The 21,021-nt window shown below is 53.5% G+C and overlaps 1 protein-coding gene across 1 annotated transcript in view; it reads right to left on the bottom strand.

Annotated features, from left to right (window-relative positions):
• Positions 1 to 298: 298 nt before the first annotated feature.
• The window catches only part of TFCP2L1 (transcription factor CP2-like 1), a 62,373-nt gene continuing 41,650 nt past the window's right edge, over positions 299 to 21,021 (bottom strand). Inside the window, exons 6-15 of the mRNA XM_010860816.1 lie at positions 20,724 to 20,876; positions 16,834 to 16,944; positions 14,293 to 14,384; positions 12,309 to 12,357; positions 12,127 to 12,220; positions 9,986 to 10,076; positions 9,005 to 9,108; positions 6,654 to 6,796; positions 2,149 to 2,200; positions 299 to 1,088 (exon numbers count right to left, since the gene is read on the bottom strand). Coding sequence (XP_010859118.1) covers positions 1,042 to 1,088; positions 2,149 to 2,200; positions 6,654 to 6,796; positions 9,005 to 9,108; positions 9,986 to 10,076; positions 12,127 to 12,220; positions 12,309 to 12,357; positions 14,293 to 14,384; positions 16,834 to 16,944; positions 20,724 to 20,876 — 936 coding nt within the window. The 3' untranslated portion in view covers positions 299 to 1,041. The remainder of the gene's footprint in view (positions 1,089 to 2,148; positions 2,201 to 6,653; positions 6,797 to 9,004; positions 9,109 to 9,985; positions 10,077 to 12,126; positions 12,221 to 12,308; positions 12,358 to 14,292; positions 14,385 to 16,833; positions 16,945 to 20,723; positions 20,877 to 21,021) is intronic.

Below are 21,021 nucleotides of genomic sequence, written 5' to 3' on the forward strand. Positions count from 1 at the left end.
TAAGAAAGGTGATCCAACCATTCTAATGCAGGAGAAATGCCCAAACACAGCCTCTACAAATGAAAAGAAAGAAACCTTCAAAGGGGAGCCCGCCCAGAAGATACAACGTCCCTAGGGAGCTTGGGAAGGTTGGTGGTCTTCTCTAAATGGGATTTGGTGAGTCCATCCAAGAGGACTGGGCATCAGGAGAGTCATGGTCATGTGATCCTACAACAGGATGTTCACTTCCTAGTCCTCCTCTACTCAAGACTGCTTAGGAAATAAACTTACACCCAAAAAAAGCCCAAGAGGAATCATTTGGTTCTCTTCCCTTTTACACTCATGAGAATATACCTAAAAATAGTCTTTTCAGCCTCGTCCTCTCCTCCCCAAGGGCCTTAGAACCAGGTGTGTGTGGCTCCGTAGTGTCTACCCCAGCAATGGAGAAATGCAAGGCCCCCTCTGGGCTGTGAGCAGCAGCAGACACTTAGAATCAAGGTCGATGTGAAAAGAAGCAGAAGGCACAGGTCAACCCAACACCCATCAAGCCTATCCAGGAACAGGAAGGACAGATGCTCACCAGGATCACCAAGATGGGAAACCGACACGGAGACAGGACACTCTCAAACCACCCCCACGTAGTCAGCCGCCCGGGGACCCAACCAGTTAGCAGAGAAGAGGGTGAAGGCCTGCGGGAGAGGCAGAGCCTTCTCTGAGGCAGGAGAAGGGGGGAAAGGAGCCGGCACAGGTGGCACCCGGGTACCTGGTGAACTAGCCTCCAACCAGGGGAGCAAGAGGTTTCAGAGCAGATGGCCCCCGTTGGCCTTTTCAGATGGAAGGACTGGGAAAAAGAACAGGAAACTGTCCCAAAGCTGGGGGCTAAGAGGAGGGGAGAGAGGAGCTGCTGGCTTTCTGCCCTCCAGACCCGCAGCCTCCACGGGTCTGTGGCTTTCACGGGCTGAGCCAGGTCCCTCCTTGCCACAGCTTCCAGGGGTGTGATATCTATAGCCAAGGGGGTCCATGGGGCTGGGGGTGGGAAGCAGCCGCCCACTCTGCATCTGCTCAGAGGCCGCATTTCAGGATGACGTGGTAGCCGTCGTTGCTCTCGGCTGCAAGAGACAAACACTGAGGTGTTAAGGGAAGAAAGGCAGGCGTGACGGTTTCTGGGAGCCATGGGATTGGGGTACCAGCAGACGCTCTGCATGGATGCTGGCAGAGGCCACCAAAATAAGACTGCACAGAACAAAGATAACAGCAGAGATCCCAATGCACACCTTCTCAGCTGCCTTGGTGAGCTTCTTTTTAATAGTGGGCTTTCTGCCACAGCCCAACACCCAGGGACTAAAGGGCCTGTGGGTAAGGAGGCCGTGGGTTTGATGGCTGCCCGGGTCTCTGAAGGCACTTGGTGGCTGGATCGAGAGAACAAGGGGAGGAGACTGTCCTTGTCACGGTCCAGGGTCTATGGCCCAGTGAGGGGCTTTCATTCCTGTATAACTCCACACACTCATCTGCCCCAGCCCTCTGGGGTTGGGGGGAGGGGGTCATAGCTGGTCTCCCCTTTCTCCTGGTAGAGGAGTTCCTTCTCAGACCCCTTCCTCGGGTGGGCCCTTCATGTCCCCCCCACCTCCACACACAGCCCCAGATTCCCATTCCAGGGGGCCTGGAAGCTCAAGTGCTACTGTGCTCCACGCCTGCTCCTCCTGGAGACCCCACACTTTTTTTTTTTTTTTTTTGGACATGCAGCATGTGGGCTCTTCGTTCCCTGACTCTGACCCTCTGACCAGGGATTGAACCTATGCCCCCTGCATTGGAGGCGCAGAGTCTTAGCCACTGGATCATCAGGCAAGTCCCAGACTCATACTTTAGAGCAACTCAAATGTGTCTTACTTCTCCTCGGCACTGGGTTCATGCAGCACACAGTGAATGGCCAAGATTTCACTTTCACAGTGACCTTGGGGCTCACCTCTCCAGTTCACACATTTCCGAGGCTGAGTTTCCCAGTAACTGTGTGTTTCTTTTCCCCGGAGGATGTTTCCAAGTGACACTCACTCAAGGGCTCCCCATCCCAGCCCCACTCACTGGCCTGCTCTCCCCTCACCCAGTTAACCCAGGGGATGAAGCCAATATCCTTTAATTAAATTAGAGAGGGCAGGGAGGAGCAGGTTTTACCTTTTAAGGTACTGAGGATGAAACAGGATTCATCTTGGAAATTCTGCACCATCTGAAAGGCAAAAGAGAGACCATGTCACTTCAGCAACGAGTTCAGAGAATGAAAAGCCTCAGTGACGCAGAGCCCAGCCACTCACAACCATCAGAAACGAGAGGAGCCGCAATGACACACACACAGGAAGACAGTTATGTCTTACTTTCACGGAGGAAATATGATGCAGAGTCAATGGACAGAGCAATTACAGTTGTTTGCTTTTTTTAATTTATTTGGCTGCGTGGGGTCTTACTTGCGGCATGCAGGATCTTTTTTAGTTGCGGCATGCAAACTCTTGCCTGTGGCATGTGGGATCTAGTTCCCTGATCAGGGATTGAACCCGGACCCCCCGCACTGGGAGTACAGAGTCTTAGCCATCGGACCACCAGGGGAAGTCCCGCAATTACAGTTTTGAGTAACAAAAGACTGAATGTAAAGGACAGAAGAACCCTGGAAGGGAATTAAAATGTCAACGTTTCATACAAGACTCCATTGTTACTGATTTTCTTTCATTTTTGAGTTTTCTGAGTGATGGGGTCTTCCAATCCCTCTACAGGACACATTATAGGAGCAGATGTGTGTAAAACAGCACCAGATAAAAAACTAAAGTGCTTTACACAGGGAACTACATTCAATATCTTATAATAACCTACAATGGAAAGACTCTGAAAAAGAGCATCTATTAATGTATGGAGGCTCAGCTGGTACAGAACCTGCCCACCAATGCAGGACACACAAGAGATGAGGATTTGATCCCTGAATCAGGAAGATCCTTTGGAGAAGGAAATACAACGTACTCTAGTATTCTTGCCTGGAAAATTCCATGGACAAAGGAGACTGGCAGGCTACAGTCCATGGGGTTGCAAAGAGTCGGACACGACTGAGCGCACACGTGTACACACACACACACACATACACACACAGATGTATAACTGAAATCACTGTGCTGTATACCTGAAACTAACAATATCGTGTGTTCAGTTCCCTGTGGCAGGAACCGAGTAACGATTCACCAGCCCCCTCTCTCTGGAACTTTAATTAATAGCCCAGTGACCTTGGACAAGAAAACTTCCTGTCTCCAGGCCCTGTCTGTCAAACGAGGCTGTAAATATATATATAACCAGGATGCAGAGCAATAGGAGCTGGCATCCTCTCTGGGGGGGCATCCATCAAGACAGCTGCTTTCTAGGACTGTCCACAGGAGCCAGCACAGAGGACCCCACATATCTCTCCTATAGACGGGTGCCCCAGCCAACCTCCTGCACACACACACACACACAGCACACCTAAGGATGTTGAGAACAGCACCGTGTGTATGAGTGAAAGCTAGAAACAGCCCCCTGTCCCTCAATAGTAGAAGCAGCAGCAACTCTGACCTGATCACACCCGGGCACTCAGCAGGGCCCGCGACCCCCAGCAACACTCCTCAAAGTACATGAACCACAAACTGTAAGTCCTGAAGAATACACTCCTATTCCACTTATATGAAGTTTTGTTTTTTAATATAAATTTATTTTAATTGGAGGTTAATTACTTTACAATATTGTGCTGGTTTTGCCATACATCAACATGAATCAACCACAGGTATACCCGTGTTCCCCATCCTGAACCCCGCTTCCTCCTCCCTCCCCTGTACCATCCCTCTGGGTCGTCTCAGTGCACCAGCCCCAAGCATCCAGTATCGTGCATCGAACCTGGACTGGCGACTTGTTTCATATATGATATTATACATGTTTCAATGCCATTCTCCCAAATTTGAAATTAATATATTGAGGAAGAACCAGGGAATACAAAATTCAGACCAGTATGTGGAGGGGAATGTGGAATTAGTTCACAAAGGGGCTTCCAACAACACTGCACTAACCTGAGTGCAGGTATTGAGTATTTCAAACTCTACAAATGAGCTTCCTATACTCTAAACATGTATGCTATATTTCACAATACATATTTAAAGAATATGAAAAATACACATACCTACCTAAACACACCACAACACACACACTGGCCCACAGGACAGCAAAACCCGTTTACCAATTAAAAAGTGCAACCTACATTTTATTGCCTGCTCTGGCTGATGGCCCCAAATCCTGCACATCCATCTACCTGTCGACCCCTGCCCCTCCCCCAGGCCTAAGGACGCGTGAAGTACATTTACGTTATGCTGCCGGCCGGTTCCTTCGGGGACTCTTGGCAGCCCCACCACTGGAGCATGCCAAACCTGACGCAGGGCCCACACGGGCTTAATCAGTAACTGCCTTGTTTAATGAAGTGCCCTTGCACCCCAGGGGCCGGCTGTGCGACTGGCCGGGCTGCCTCCAGTGCTCCGGGCAATTAAGAACCAAAGGTTTCCAATTGATTCGAGGTTAAGAGGCAAGGGGACTTCGGAGGAATTAGAGTCACCTACTTAGCGGAGGTGGTGTTGAGTTCTATTCTCTGCTTCACTGGCTTAACTGCCTGCTCCAGCGGGGCATGGGGCAGGCTGGGGAAGGAACCCCCTTAAGGGACTGGTTACATTGCAAGGGTTCCATGAATTCTTGGCTTTTGTCTTCACGACAGAAATGCGTTGTGAATGCGTTGTGAGATCAGACCACTGCCTGATGCTCAGGGCGCTTTAACCTTCCTGGCTATTCTAAAGTATGTGCTCAGGCCAGTAGCTCTGGGCTTCGCGTGCTTTATCTATGAAATGAGGGCTGAAGAACAGCCACCCTAGATTTGAATGTGACAATGTGAAAGCAATTCTGAGCTGATGACAAAAATAACAAGTTACAGATCAAGTCCCTTGTTCAAATGGATCCTGGGTGTGTGTTTTAAAAACCCATACCTACACACACTTTGGCAAGTGACAGACACACACAGACACAAAATTATCCTCCCTGATCACATCAAATCTAATCTAAACTCTTCAAGGAAAAGAGAGAGGGGAAGAAAAGGGCCTTTCATGCTTGCCTTCTTCTGGTTTATGCTGCCTGATTTCTTACACAAATTGTGAATTACTTTCTAATTAAAAAGGAAGGAAAATACCACCTTGTCCACTCCCAGGATGAAACTCCCATGAAACAGGGGACTCAGGACTCCTGTGTAGGGAGCTCCGGCAGTCATGATGACAACATTAGTAATGCTACTGATGATAATGACAGTTTATGCAGATCCTTAAAAACCTTATACGTTATATGTTATCAAATTTAAAGCTCTCTCTCCAACACTTTTTGCCCCCCAAAACAAATGCTTAGCTAATTTAGCATCTCCTGGTACCTGCCACTGTTTCTTCTTTTATCCTTACTACAACCTGCTCTTTGGGTAGAATTATCCCCATTTTGGAGACATGGAAACTGAGGCTCAAAGACATTACATAGATTTGCCCAAGGTCACCTGGCTATGAGGAGCCAGTCTAGGTGGAGACTTCAGCTCGATTCCAAAGCACACCTTCTCCCTGTCTCCCCTACCACCATTCCTGGACTGTTTCCTTCATCACTCTCAGTAGGTTGCCCGTTAGTGGGTGGAGGGTCTGCTGCAGGCTGGGCTGGGGTTCCTTCTGCCACTGCTCCCATTAGCACAGCTCTGTGCAGAGGCCTCATTTCAGGAGTGGTCAGAGAGCCTGCCGTCTCAAAGCTCGAACTCCGCTGCTCTGGGCCACCTGTGTTTCTACCACAGCCTGAGCTCTTATGAGCTGTCCACCCTGGGGCCATTATGCAACCTCTCTGTGCCGGCTTCCTATCTGTGAAATGGGCTCATGACAGCACCTGCCTCACAGGGAGGCTGGCAGGACTAAATGAGTCACTTAGAAGACTGCACAAACATCGTGAGCACTGCCGAAATGCTAACACTCATCATCAACATTATTACTAAGAGAAAGGGTCCAGCATAGGACAAACTCAAAAGCTTCTATTCTACAACATGCAGGAATGCTAAACCGCATCAGCAAACCCGTTTGATGACCCCCGCTGGAACCAGCCGTGGAATCTGATCACTCTGGCGCACCGTCACAGCTGGGCTGTGTTCTGAACCTGTGTCCTCTCTCAGGGGCTGCCTGTGCCCTGCAGAGGCTTGTGTGGCCAGGGACAGACCCCGGAAGGCTGCGGCAGGCACCTTCACCGCTCAGCACAGGACGCTTCTGTTACCTAAGAGCCAGGTCATCTCATCAACCCAGCCCATCTCACATCCCCCAAGGCTGCCGCCCGCGCCGATGAGCACCTGCGTCCTCACTGCCCTGCCTGGCAGGGTCCTGAAGCAGCGGTGCAGGGCACCTGGTGGGGGCAGGACATAGGGTGGAGGGGAGACAGCTATGCCAAGCCTGGTCCTGGCCTCAGACCCCTCTCTCCAGGCTCTCCCAACAGACCCTACTGCTGAAAGCAGGTGGCAGGTGGATGAACCCCATCTTCAGGCTAAATTCACCCCCAAGTCCTGCTGGGCTGTTTCTTGCTCCTGCCCAGAGCCCCAGGTCGGTTCCACGGGGTGGGGCCATAGCGCTCACCTCGTTGCTGACCACCACGTGGATGCCTGTGGGGCCCTGGCGGTACACCCGGTGGATGTGCTGTGGCGAGATGCTGTACAGGTTGGCGATCTTCTCGATCAGCTCCAAGGTGGTCAGCTCCTCAAGGAAGATGGCGTGGTACACTGGAGGGCGGAGGACAGGTCCTTCTATAGAACAAGCATCTGCTTTCAAAGCAGCCCACCTACCAATTCTCCCCCGCACCCCCTCGAACCAAGAACTAGCCCAGATGGACTCTGGGATCTGGCCGTACTGGGGGCACCTCTGGAAGCCACAAGGCCCCTGCGTGGTCCAGCGCCAGGTGAAAAGATGCCAAACTATGTTCTTTATCCCTGTTTCAGTCTCTCCTGGGGAATTCGTGTAAAATGGAGAATCCTTGGATCCACCCTGGACCCCAAGATTCCTGTCTCGTTTGGGGATAGAGGTTGGAAGAGGAACAGCTGGCTAAAACCTGCATCTTTTAGAGATTTCCAGTGATTCTGAGGTGTGGCCTGCTGTGTACCCTACCATGGGCAGGTGGAGGAAATCCCGTGTCTGCGTTCCTCCCCTTCCATTGGTTAAAGGGATTACTGGATGGCTCCAAGAGGGGCCAAGAGTGAGACTCAAGGATAACTGCTACCTGACAGCAGAAGAGAGAGGGGCTGGCCCTTGCCCTCCTCCACAGTACAAACAATACCCAGCTGGAGCACTGTGACCCAAAAGGGTGAAAGAGGTGGCACCAGGAATGTCATCAGACAGTGGGATAACAGTGACCATGAGGCTAGTAGCAAAACCCAAACCAGTTAGGGAGGAGCAAACCCCATGGGTGATGGGGGGAAGAGGGGCAGACCTCAAGTCTCAGGGACCTCAAGTCCCTCAAAAACTAAAACACAACTGGATTAAACAAGAGATGCCCAAGCTCCTCCCTCAACTAAAGGAAGAAACCCTCGGCTCAACAAATCTGATTGGCAGCTCCATATACTAAAAGGGCATGGACACGCACGTGCACACACACAGTGGTTCCCTTTGAGGGAAGTTACAGAAGCCACAGGGTTCCAGCCACACACAGACTCGCCTTCCCAGGATTTCACACGCTGTTCACAGAATGTGGTCACTGGGTAATGTTCCTTCCTGAACTAACCAGGTAAGAATCCCAGAATCTCTGTTCCAAGATTCCTTTTTACTTTTCCCCCACACCCCAACTTTTCAGAGCTAGTTCCACTTTTTCTTATTTTACTCCTCAAACAAATTGGACTGTGGGCATCAAAGAACCAGAGGGATTCCAGTTTAGCCCTGTGGGTGTAACCTTTCATCTCTGGCCTTTCCTGCTGCTGGAGGAATGTGGAGGTGACCAGCACTGCTCTGAACAGCAGACAGTCAGCCACCCACTACTCAGAACTCCTCTCATCTTGTTTCTCGAGTGAGGCCCTTGAGTGGGTCAGCCTAAGCTCAAATCCCGAAGCTGCCACCCCCGAGAAGCCAGACCTCAGCCCTTTCCAGACCTCTGAGCCTTGGGGTGTGGGCTGGGGCGCCTGCCTGCTTTTTCCACATGCACAAGAAACCGTGAGACTCAGGCTCTGTCCTTCCCAGACTGACTGCAGGCGGAGGGCTGGACTCTTGCACACATGTCCTGAGGCCTGGACACCAGCTGCCAGGGGCTGGATATTTGGATCCTGTCTCTGCCACTTGACACTGGCCTCTCAGGGAAGCCTCTGTGCCTCAGTTTCCCCCATAGCAAACCCTGAGTGGTCCCTGTCTCTTGGGGTGTTGGGTCCCTTGCTGATCTGGAGGGGCACATGGCAGAGAGGGGTGGGGGGAGGGGGGCTCTCATTGCAGACAATGCAGAGTTCAGACCACGCGGGTGGAGCCAGGCAGCTTGTCAGACTCAGTGCTTAAAGATGCTCAGAAACAAGGTGCTGAAAACTGCTAGCCCCAAAGAACCATGTGCCCCAGAGGTGCTCTAAGACTCTCTTGGGCACTAGCCAAACCAAATGGGAAAGCCTTACCCAGCTGTGGGAACACAGGAGGACACACTCCTGGGAATACACTTGTCAGGTGGCATTTGCCAGCCAGGGAGCCAGAAAGCCCGACTCCCAGTTCTCCCCTGAGTAGCCTGGTGACATCGGGGGCCACGTCTCCTCTCCAGGCCTGCTTCCCCAGATGGGACATCAGTAAATGGGACAAGACCGTCTCAGAGATGATCTCCACCTTATACATTTCAATCCCAGGATGAAGCACAGCAGAACCCCTCCTGCATGCAAGGCAGATCAGGGGAGACACTCTCAGCCAGAGGACTCTCCCTGTTGCTTTGCTGCCTTCTCACCAGCCCAGGGGAGGGGCTCCCCACAACTCACCACACAGGTTGGGGTCCCCACTGCCGTCCCGCTTCTGCTGCAGGGGCACGCGGCTCTGCTCCAGCTCCTGGCAGACGTAAATGGTCATCTTCGGCCTCACGTTCCTGGCAGGAGGAAAGGAAGTTAAGGAGCAGGTGTGGGGGACTGAGCTCTGTTGTTCCAGAATGTTCCAGAACACAGGGTGGAAAGAACAGTAGAAGGGACTTAGGGGGAAGAAAGAAGGTTGTGGGGATACAGAGTGCCTTCCTCCTCTGAGGAAGGAGCTGTCAGGGAGAGAATCCCATCCAGGTGAGCCCTGACAGCTTCGAGCAGACTTGCTAGATGGAGACCCGGGGATGGGCAAACCTCCCAACCCCCACCCAGGACCTGCAACTTGCCCAGAGTGGACTCCACCCGTAGCACCAATCTGAAGATACGAGGTTCTTCAGGGTGATAATCAGAGCAAATGCATTCTTCGGCTTACTCTGAGCTCACTGCATCCTCACACATCTATGGGGAAGCCAGGACCACTGTCCCGCATTGTACAGATGAGGAAATTGAGGTTCACGGGGGTTAAGGGCTTGGCCCAGTTGCCAAGTTCCTAATAGGCAGATATGGGATTCAAACCCAGACATACCCTCTCACTCTCAAAGCGGTGCTGTCCATGTGTGGCTATTTAGATCACTCCATCTGCACCTGCCCCCCACCCCCTGCACTGGGAGGAGGGGGCAGGCATCTTAGAACCCACAGCCAAGAGGCAGAGACTCAGAGACCAAGGCCCACATCAAGCCAAGAAGAGGGAAGGAGAGTGGGCCTCCAGGCAGGGTGGGTTGCAACCCAGGGCATCTCACCCTCTCTGGCCCCTACCCCACTCCTAGCACCTCCTCCTGCACTCACCCCCAGAGGAGCCCAGATCCCACCAGTTAGCCCACCTGGTATCCAAGGGGCTGAGAAATGCAGGCCACCAGCCATACCCTGCCTCCAGTGGGAACTAACACCTACCTGCCTTTAATGGCGTTGAAGAGCCGGATCCCGTCTGCAGGGCCACAGATCTGGACCAAGTCATCTCGGGACATCTTGAGCAGGTCAGCACCTGGGCAGGTAAATGGGGCCGGCTTGTTACATGGTGACTGAGGCCTGAGGCTGTTACATGGCCGCCTCCCCAGGTACCTGCCAACTCGGGGCAGAGAAGAGCTAGCCTCTGCCTCAGGAGGCATGGGTATCCCACAGAGAGAAATGGCAAAAGCTAAACAACATCAGATCATAGCCCAGGAGGTGTCAGAACTCGACAACGGGGTTCACAAACTCAGCAGAACTGACAGGCATTTGCTGGTTAGTCATCCTCTCTACCTGGGCCTGACTCTCCCTCCGGGCCTTTTATTAGCATCACTGTCCATGATGTATCTTATCAGCACGTGGCACTGATCATGTGTGTACCTGCCTGTAGGCAGAAACTCATGGCTCTCTGGAGGCTGCCGGGGAGCCTGGGTACCCAGACACCCATGCACCTAGCACCCAGATCAAGAGGTAGGACATTCCCACCAGCTCACATGCCCCTCAGGCCAGCTACTATCCCTCTCCCCACCTCTGGGAAACTGCTGTCCTGATTTCTTACACACAGAGGAGTTTCACTTGGTTTTCCATTCACATGGCACTTATGTGAATGGAATTGGAAACTGCGCCTTTCTAAGTCTGACTCTCCCTCCAAGTTTCATTTAAGGCTCATCTGTATTGCATGCAGTATAAATCATTCATGCCCACTTTTAGAGAGTACTCATGACATGAATAAACCACAATGCCTGTACCCTCTCTCTGCTGATGGGCATCGTGGGTGCTCCCAGTTTGGGGTGATCATAATTGGTGGACATGGTCCTTTCCTCAAAGACCGAACAGCCCCCAACAGCCCTGAGCTCACGTGGACTCTCCAAGGTACAAGGATGACATCAGCCTTCTGCTAAAACCTGGCCAACAGCCACGTGGCCCAGAGTTACAGCGTCTACCCACTTTTCCTGCCGCAGTTAGGTACAGTTTGGGGTATACTTCTGCAGTCACGCTGGCTCCCCTTTCATAGGAAATAAAAGCCACACCCTAACACTGTTGCACCAAGGTCCCTGGGCACCTCCCTCTCTGACCTCACCTCCTGTCTGACCCACTCAACCCCATCATCTGGGCCCTCGTCTCTGTGGCCACACCAGACAGGCCCCAACCTTACACTTGCCCTCTGCTTGGAAAGCTCATCACCCCCAACACACACACACCCACTTGACTCGCACTCCTTCCAGGATTTCCTCAAAGATACCTCCTCAATGAGGTCTACACTACACCTTGCTTAAGGTGGAGGCGCCCCGCCTCCCTCCCAGTCTTCCAAGTCCCTCCTCCAAGCCTGGCCATCACAGAAGGGTCACAGTGCATTGAGATGGGCAGTTTACACCTCTGCGCCAACTCAGAGCTGCCCGACTGCCTGACTGCCCTCATCCCGTCCACCCCCAGCACAAAGGATGTGCTAAGAAGAACTGAGCTCAAAGATGACTGTTGGGGTGCTGTTTCCCTTCTGCTACCACAGATGTCTTTGGTGGCCACTCCTCTAGTTCCAGCCAACACTGACTCCCTGTCACTCTGGACTGCCAGGGGGCAAGGTTCATGGCTCAGCTTCCCTGTCCCCCACTACCCCCAGCTCAGAGCTGCTATCTGATGGGCTCATCAGCAAGGGCTTGAAAAGCCTTTACAGAAGGAAGAGCCAGCTTTCCCTTCTCACCTTGGCTGCACCACCACCACCTCCCACATTGCTTACCTAGAGACAGCATGATGAGCAGCATTTGGGAGGAAGAGGCCAGGAGGCTTGCTGAGTACCCTCTGGCCTTCTTGGCTAAGGGGCCTCTCCAGGAGGCACAGAGCCCAGCCCGCAGGCAAGGAGCAGCTTGAAAAGGCTCCCAGATGGCCCTCCCTTAAAGCCACGAGCAGGTGGACACCCCAGGGGCAGGCCCGCCCATTGAGCCCTGGGCCCAGGGCCAGCACACGTGAGTGACCACATGCCTCTATGTCCCCAGGACAGACCACAGCCCCTGGGTGCCCAGGGTGCCCAGAGCACGTGCTGAGTGTTCTGAGATCCCGGTAGATTCTGTGAACCATTCAGAGATGCTCACCCGAGAAGCTGGCGAAGAGCCGGCAGAACTGGGAGAATCTGTTGCGGTGGAGCCACTGCTGGGCGTCCTGCATGGAGGCCGAGGGGAGCAGGTGCTGCAGGCAGAGAGGACAGGCCTTGAGGGGGCGCTCACTCACCCATGCGGGAACAGGTAGCCAGCGCCCCACCACAGCAGTCACTTACGTCACTGCCCACAGGCAGGGCCTCCACCGGGTGGGTTGGGGAGCTGTTGCTGCAAAGGAAGAGGAGAGGTGGTGAGCAGCCAGGATGCTCCTTGCTGGCCTGCCCTTCACGTCCCTCAGCTCCGGGGCTTGCTGGAAACAAAATGGGTCCTCCAGAAAAATACAAGCAGGAGCCCTGCTCTGTCCCTGGAAATTCTTAGCAAAGCCTCTGGTGTGGACAAGGGTTCTGATGAGCTACACACCCCCATCCCTCCTCTAAGGATCCGGGTTTGTTTTGGGCAGATTTCATGGTCCCCACCCCGAGCCCCAGTCAGTGGGAAGTGCAGGCTGACAAAGGAGACTGGGCCTCGAGCCTCACAGGGACTTGGTGTGAAGACGGCAAAGGGCCAACCACACCCAGGAGAGGGCAGAGGAATCCCTGGGGAACCATTCTGCAGCAACAGCACCCATAGTTTGGCATCCATCGGGAGAAAATCTTTCTCATGGCTTTCCCCCAAAGGGAGACAGAAACCTGAACACCTGGGCTTTTAAGCCAAGAGAAAGACAGTCAGAGATGACCCTCCCAGATGGATGGTGGTAATACTACAATGTGAGTGGACCTGGTGTCACTGACCTGGACACTTAAATCTGTTCAAACGATAAAATTTACATTATGTATGTAAGTGTGTATGTGTGTGTGTGCGTACACTAAGTTGCTTCGTTGCTTCAGTCACGTCCAACTCTGCGACCCTATGGACTGTAGCCCTGCAGGGGATCAAACCCACGTCTCTTATGTCTCCTGCACTGGCAGGCAGGTTCTTTACGACTAGCACCACCTGGAAAGCCCACTGTAACAATAAGGAAAAAAGAAAAGACCTTTGCAGCAAGGATTCCTAGGGCAGTTATCAGTGACTATAGATGCAGGTCATCTGGGTCTGGGGGTACCAGGACTCTACATATATGCCCCTGACCGAATGTGGAATTCATACTCCCCTGGAAGTAGGGAAACTGAGGCTGCAGGAAGTGAAGGAATCTGCCCCCAGAAAGGTGCAGAGTTAAGAATCTGCCTGCAGTGCAGGAGACCGGCTTCGATCCCTGGGTTGGGAAGATCCCCTGAAGAAGGGCATGGCAACCCACTTCAGTATTCCAGCCTGGAGAATCCCATGGACAGAGGAGCCTGGTGGGCTATAGCCCACGGGGTCACAAAAAGTCGGGCATGACTGAGCGACTAATACTTTCATTTTTTTTTCACTGCCTGAATAAAATACAGCAGCCCTTCCTTGTGCCCCCTTCTCGGTAAGGACTGTCCTTACCTAGTAAATCAAGTTCTTGTCTGGCTTGCCCATCAGTAAAGTTCTCTGCCAAGGAGGGGCTCCAAACAACCCGCATGTTCTACACGCACCTGTTAAACCCGTCTGTCATCCTCCCTGACCCCACCAATAGGAGGGCAGTGTCCTCACAGTGACACCACAGGATAGGAGGGACAGCTGCCTGCTGGCCCCTGCACATCTGTCACCTTGGAATCAGCACGGCCTGGGCCTTGGCAGAGCCGGTGACCAGAGGTGGGTCGCTTCTGTGCTGTGGGTCCGGATACCCAGAGGGGTGGGGAAGATCCTGAGCTGAGCCCCTCTGCCTAGTGACCATGCACAAGGGCTGCAGCAAGATCTAAGAAGCCCCTCCAGCCACTACGGGGTCCAGACGTCCACCTCCTGAGGCCCCAGCTGTCTAGGAGGTGGCCCAGGAGCTCGTGGGCTGGCCCACCTTAACTTGGGGAGGGAGTGGGTGCTGGGTGCTTAGTTACTCCACCAGTCGGCCTTTCTAGAAGTGTAATCAAGCACGAAAACCTGTACACATGATGCTAAAAATGGTCGTGAACACCAGTCAACTGCCCTGAAACCCAATTGATGCTGGGCTACAAGAGCAGTGAAGACACAGAGAGGAAGCTGGGGAATGAGTCCACACCTGTGGTCACTTTAGAGCCCACAAAGGAGAGAGGGTGCACATACCCTTCGCCGAGGCCGAAGCTGCTTGGTGAGCCATTGTAGCTTGGGGATGAGGCACTATTCACCTGGTAAACCACATCGGGCCATGGGGAGCACTGTGGGGAGAGAGCACAGGGTGGCAGTGGTCCCCGAAGACCCAGACCTGCAGATGAGATGAGCCCAGCTTCCCTAGCCCTCCCACTCAGTGTAAAATCACAATCTTTCAACACCCAACCCACACTGACCTGGTACCCAGGGATGGGCGGGGTGCTCAGACCACACGGAAGAAATCAGATAGAGCCAAGAAGAGACCTCGTCATCAGTAGGTCATCCCCAGGGCAAGCAAAGCATGACACATGTCTGTCAGAGCTTCCGAGCAGCCAAAGCAAAGAGGGAAACCTCATCAGTGCAGGACAGGCCAGGTGCCCACAGGCAGGTCTTCCCCACTCAGACAAATGGGTGTAGATGCAAGAAACAGGGAGCACTGGGCCACTTCCAAAAGATAATCATTGACGAAGCTCCGTATTACTAATAGCATCTCCTGATGGGCCTCAGATGACAGGGACAGGCACCTCCACACTGGCTTGTAGCAGCCTGTCCCCAGCACAATTCCATGGGTGTTTATAACATCTGAGGCATCCTGCTCAACCCAGGAGTCGAGGGAGACACAGCAACACAAATGACGTGACCCCTGAATGCCCGGAACTTCTTGTATTGAAGCCTAAATGAACATGTAGGAGTCCCCCGAAGCAAGCCTAGACATGTGGGTGCTGCCTGGGGGTTGGGGGACCAAGCATTCACCACTTCCTTTTTCTGCGATGGCCCTGCTCTGGACACGGTCAGATGGAAGCATTCCTGAGACTTACGATCACCCACCTGACCACAGGGTGGGTCAATATTTAACTCTGTTCTGAGTGAGGGCTGGAATGTGTTGGTGCCAAATCCTGGAGCCCTTGGGGGTAGGAAAACTGATGAGCTGACAAGAGGGGAGCCGGTAGTTCCTAAAGTTACAGATTGGGTAGGGATTTCAATACCTGGTTGGGGAGAGGGGCTGGGACATAGCCTGGAGCACCTAGGGGACCTGTCCTCCAGCAGGGAAGTCAGGGGAGAGGCAGGCACCAGAGGCTGAGGCCCAGGTTGGAAGGAGAGGTGGCCACAGGCAGGACTGGGGAGCAGGGAGGGTCCTCAGGGCATGTCACCAGCATATACCAAGCCCGGGAAGAGCTAAGTGTCCAAGTGCTGCCCCACACCATGTATTTCTGGCTCTGACCAGCTTCCAGGGGCAGGGCTCCTCCTGTGCCCCGGCTCTCAGCCACCGTCAGCCTCAATCCAGTGAAAGGCCAGTGTGCATCTGTCTGCAAAATTAATGTCCCTGCTCTCCTTTTGCAAATACTCCTCTGCAGATGGCTTGTGTGTGTCTCTCTCTCACACCCACACACATATCCTCACATACATGCACAGCTCCTCAGACAGGACCTAGTCACTGGTCTCTGAGCCACCCTGTGTTTGGACCTCACCCTTCACACAGACTTAACCCCACCATGGTCAGCACTGGACCTCAGGCATCCATGGAGGGCCTCCCGAGTAAGTCAGAATATTCACACAACACCTATTAGCTGGCCTGATCACAGGGCACAGTGGGGAAGAGTTATTAAAATCAAAAACAGAGCCCAGTAAATGCGGCAGCAGCAGCAGGAAGGGCCCGTGACAAGAGGAAAAGGAGCCTTCGATAGGGAGCGTCTCAGACGGACCCTGGATGGAAGGACAGAGCAGGCTGGTGTCAGCACCTGGGTTATGAGGAAAGCACCCCAATATCCATCCCAACAGCCAGAGAGTGTTACCCCCTTGAACCCAGCAACCCCCTCTCTGAGAATAGAAGCTGCAGACATTCTTTCCTCGTGGAGAACTTCACATGAGCAAGGTGTTCACAGCGCCCTGTGTGAAACACCAGGAGCCTGAGAACAGTCCAGCGTCCGCCAGCAGCTGTCCACACAGAGAAGGCTATAGAGCTGGATGAAGCACTGGAAAGCTCTTTATGAACAGATAAGAAATGCCAGGAAATAGAGACAGTCAACCTTAGAACAGTGACTGTGTGTGTGTGTGTGTGTGTGTGTACTGTTGGGGGAAAAAAGCACGCATGGGGCAAACTTGTTTGAACTGGTTTCCTTCGCAGAGAATGTGGGGCCCGATACAGAAGGACCCAGGGTCACCTACCGCCCTGGGGAAGAGAAACCGAGGCTGGATAGTGCTGGGAGAGATATTTTCTGATGGAGATTCCTATATCTTTTGAATTTGGACCACATGAATATATTACCTATTAAAAAAAAAAAAAAAACACCTAATTTTGAAATGTGCCTGGTGAAATGCGCCAACAGCAGCCGAGAGTTAGAAGGTATTTGTAAAACGTGTCCCTGGACACCAGGCCTCAGATGCCAGCAGTTCCAGACACGGGAACACACCAGGACTGAACAGCACTCTCAGAAGCACTCACCCCAAATGGGCACTTTTCCAAGGATCCGGCTGACAGCCCCCCTGCCCACCCGCAGGAGGAGGCCCCCGGCTCACCTCTGAGAGGATGGTAGTCTCGTAGGATGGCTGGTACTTCTCCTTCTCTTGGGCTGTTCTTTTCTCCATCTTTTCCCGGTCGGTCTTCTGCTTCCGGTCGGCTCCCTTTGGCTGTAAGTGCAGAGCACAGGGGTCCAATGAGCTCAAAGCTGGCAGAGGCAGCTGTCTGGGGGAGATCCAGAGCTGAGGGGCGGCCCCTAAGGCTGGCACACTCCCCCCTCACCCCAAGCAGGGTCTCGCAGACAGGAAAGACTGTCTCTCACCTCCCAGGCATCCGACACATGGTCCTCCTGCCTGGAACCCTTGCCCATCCCAAGGGAGCTCAGAGCCCCTCCTGGTCCTTCAGAGACTCTTACGGGGTCTGCTCAGTTTCTCTGGCAGGCATGATTGGGGCAGAGCTTTACCAGTGGCCACTTGCTAATGGAAAGGACCTCTCAGGAGCCTTCCTTGGGTTCCCCATGGAGAGAGACAGGAAGCGGACAAACTAGTAACTGTTAGCCAGGGCTCCATCTACACTCGCAGTCCACCTCTAAGGCCTCCTTGGCCCTAACGTTTAGGACTCCAGGCACATTCCCAGCTTACAATCTGCCTGCAGGGTAACATCCATCCTGACATGGCCTGTCTTGGGCGCCCACAGCACCTGAGGAATTCACAGGTATCCAGGCCTCACAGGTACTACTATCAGCCTCATTTACAGATTAAGGAGACAGAAGGTCCAGTGACCCATTGAGACCAGAGAGGAACCACCATGGAACCCAGCCACCATGCTGGCTCCAGCAGGCACAGCTGATGGGGACCATTTGGACCACTAAGACTATCCCCTCCCGAGTTCACAGTCTGGTGGGTGGGGTCAGATATCAAGACTCCAAAGGGCCCTGAACTGAGTGTTTTACTCTGTACAGGGCAGACCACACGAGGTGGGCAGTTAGGGAAGAAAATCCACCCTTCCGCTCCATGGTGCCTTTGGGATCATCCTGGTGGGCACTTTCCTCAGGCTGCAGCTGCTGACTCCCAACTCAGGGGGCATTAGGAAATAGCCTTTGGGAGGACACCCAGGCTGGAGGGAGGAAGCTTTGCTGGGGGTCCTATGGGGACATGAACGACAGATCTGGTGTCCAGTGGGAGATCCAGGCGTGCAGCAGCTGGACCCCCATCATCTGGTTTCCCTGCTCCACCTCCATCCTGTCCCAGAAAGGAGGCCCTTCCTCCTGGCCCAGAAGTATTACTGGCAGAACAAGGCTGAGCCTGCCTGTGGGGGACACCACTCAGCCCCAGGGAGACCCCTGCAAGGAGTTGGCAGGAAAGGGAGAGTCCTAAGACATCCCCACAGAGCCCCAGGGCAGCACCAAGAAGCCAGGGGCTTCCTAGTAACCAGGGTGACCTGAGATAGGAGAGTTATGGACAGATTGGCAGGGCTCTGCCTGGCCCTGGTGCACACCTATCTCGACTGCTCCTGTGGGTGGGTGGCCAGGCCACCTCAGGCATTCTGAGGAGCTCATTTCAGGTGACAGGGCTTCCCTGGCGGCTCAGATGGTAAAGAATCTGCCTGAAATCCAGGAGACCCAGGTAGGATCCCTGGGTCAGGAAGATTCCCTGGAGAAAGGAATGGCTTCCCACTCCAGAATTCTTGCTTGGAGAATTCCATGGACAGAGGAGCCTGGTGGGCTATGGTCCATGGGGTTGCAAAGAGTCAGACACAGACGACGGAGCGACTAACACTTTTGCTTTCACTTTCATTTTGGGTGACAGATGCTCCTTCCCTCTTGCAGGAGATGCCAAAGCAGCTTCCAGCTCAATTCCCCCAATAAGGCCTGGTGTGGTGTTGAGGAGCCAGGTAGAGGCCTCATTTCTGAGTGTCCGCCTTGAGGTGTAAGAGGGGGAGCTGTCAGGGGCCATGGGGAGAACTAAGCATCCCTGGCACAGACTGCTCCTCCCTCCTACTGCCTGGCCCAGGGCCTGATCCCAGGGCATCACACTGGATGCACCCCCACCTGAGGGCAGAAGATGGCTGGTGGGATGTGGTCTGCACACAACCAAGAGAGGATGGGACTGCAGGACAGGCAGAGACCACCACTGTGCAGCCTCAGAGCTGTCCAGGGGGAGCTGGAATCAAGAACCCAAGACCAGAGGCACTGGTAAACAGGATCTGCAGACTAATGCTCTCCAAAGATGGCCCCGTCCTAATTCCCAGAGCCTGGGAGAATGTTACCTTAGGGCACAAGAGGGCAAGGTTGCAAATGGAATCAGGATTGCCAAGAGTGAGAGACTAAAATAGGAAGGTGAGCCTGGATCATCCCAGTGGGCCCAGTGTAATCATGGAGGCTTAAAGTGTGTGTTGCGGGGAGCATGGAGGGATTGGGGTAGTGCTGGCTTTGAGGATGGAGGAGGGGCCACGGGCCAAGGAAAGCAGATGCCTCTAGAAGCTGGAGATGCCAAGGAAAGAGATTCTCCCCTAGGGCCTCCAGAAAGGAATTTAATCTTCCTGACGCCTGACCCTAGCCCAGTGAAACCCATTTCAGACTTCAGCATTAGAAGATAATGTAGTATTAAGCCACTCAACTTTGGTGATTTTTTTTTTTTTTTACATCAGGAGGGAGATATAAACATGGGGGAGAAATGTAACTTCCTTCAGAGGCCAGATTCAAGTCTTCATCATGCTGAAATAGGTTTCTGGAGGTGCCACCACTCTGGCAGCAGAGACAAACTCACCTCCACCAACACATACAGCCTGGCCAAGGCCTCAGAACCCTTTGCCCATAGCCCTCAGACGGCCAGACACTATCAGTGGGGATGAAGCTGGCTGCCCAGCTGTGTGGTCACCTAAGTGCAGACACAGCAGCTTCAGGGCCTTCCTGTCCAGTTGGGAAACAGGCCAGATGAGCACTCTGCCACCAGGCTGATGGTTCTACCTGTGGGCGCTTATTTCCACATCTATCCCTAGCTCAGAAACAGCAACACTGACCCAGCTTCTTCTGGGACAGGCCCTCGTTTTTACAGCCTCTCCCTCTGGAATCTCCAGCTCCAGCAGCTGGAACTCTGTCAATAAGTCCCCAGGTCCTGATTGCGAAAGACCAGAAGGAGAGGGAAAGGCACCAGGCTGGTCCTCAGGCACCTGCTGGGATTCCCCAGGAAAGCGGGCAGGTCCCATCTGCTGGCAGCGGTCCTGCTCAGGGCTGGTGCACCCACCAGAGTGACGTGGACTCTGCTGTCACCCCCTCCCCCCAGGGCCACCTTGAGCTGCACCACTGGCAGTCATTTTTAGGAAATAATCTGTCCAGAGAGATGGGATGAGAAACAATGACAAGGGTGAGGCAAGAAAGGAAAAGGGAGGCGGTACCAGGAGGCCATAGCAGAGGGACAAGGGTCTTGGGGCCCTAAAGAACAGCATCCACTGGGATTAACACATACACAGTAACATGTGTAAAACAGATAACCAACAAGGACCCCCTGTACAGCACAGGGCACTATATGAAATATTCTGTAATAAGCTGTAATGGAAAAGAATTGATACACATAACTGATTCACTGCGCTATACACCTGAAACTAACACAACTTTGTAAATTAACTATACTGCTATAAAAACATTTTAAAAAATAACACCCATGGTCAGGACCTTCAAAGGGGGTCTCCTGACTTGTTTTTTAAGGAGACTCTAATGGGCAATCACAGACTCTGTGGCCAAAGTGCTTGGGAGGAAAACAGAAATCTCTAACTGTGCCAGTCCCATCACTCTGGTCAAGCAGAGCTGAGCTCGGCTGCCTGTGAGGGTGAAAGAGCCCAGGCAGGAGCCCCTAGCCCCTGGCCACTGCCCTCATTGCTGAGCTCTGGGGTGTTGGCCTCCAGTCCTGGGCTGGGGTGGCGGTGGGCGGGACGCTGGTGGCCATCCTACCTTGAACACCTTGATCTGGCAGCTGGCTGAGTGCAAGTGCTCCGAGTACTCTCCATTTTCGCTCTGTTTGAAGGTGTCGATCTGCACCCGGAAGGGCACACCCTTCTCACCCCCGTGCTTCCTCGGGGTGAACTCAGTGCTGATGCAGTGCACCTGCGGGGGATGCGGTACGCAGTTAGCCAGAGGTGGGCGAGGGTGGGGTCTGAACCCCCAGGAGCTCCTCTCCCAGGAGATGTGTCCATCCCACACAGTCAGACCCATCTCCACCTCCCTGCTGTCCCCCAGTGCTGGCCACTGC

The sequence above is a fragment of the Bison bison genome, unplaced genomic scaffold (genome assembly GCF_000754665.1).
Source record: "Bison bison bison isolate TAMUID 2011002044 unplaced genomic scaffold, Bison_UMD1.0 scf7180017864471, whole genome shotgun sequence".
In the NCBI taxonomy this organism is placed as follows: Eukaryota; Metazoa; Chordata; class Mammalia; order Artiodactyla; family Bovidae; genus Bison; species Bison bison.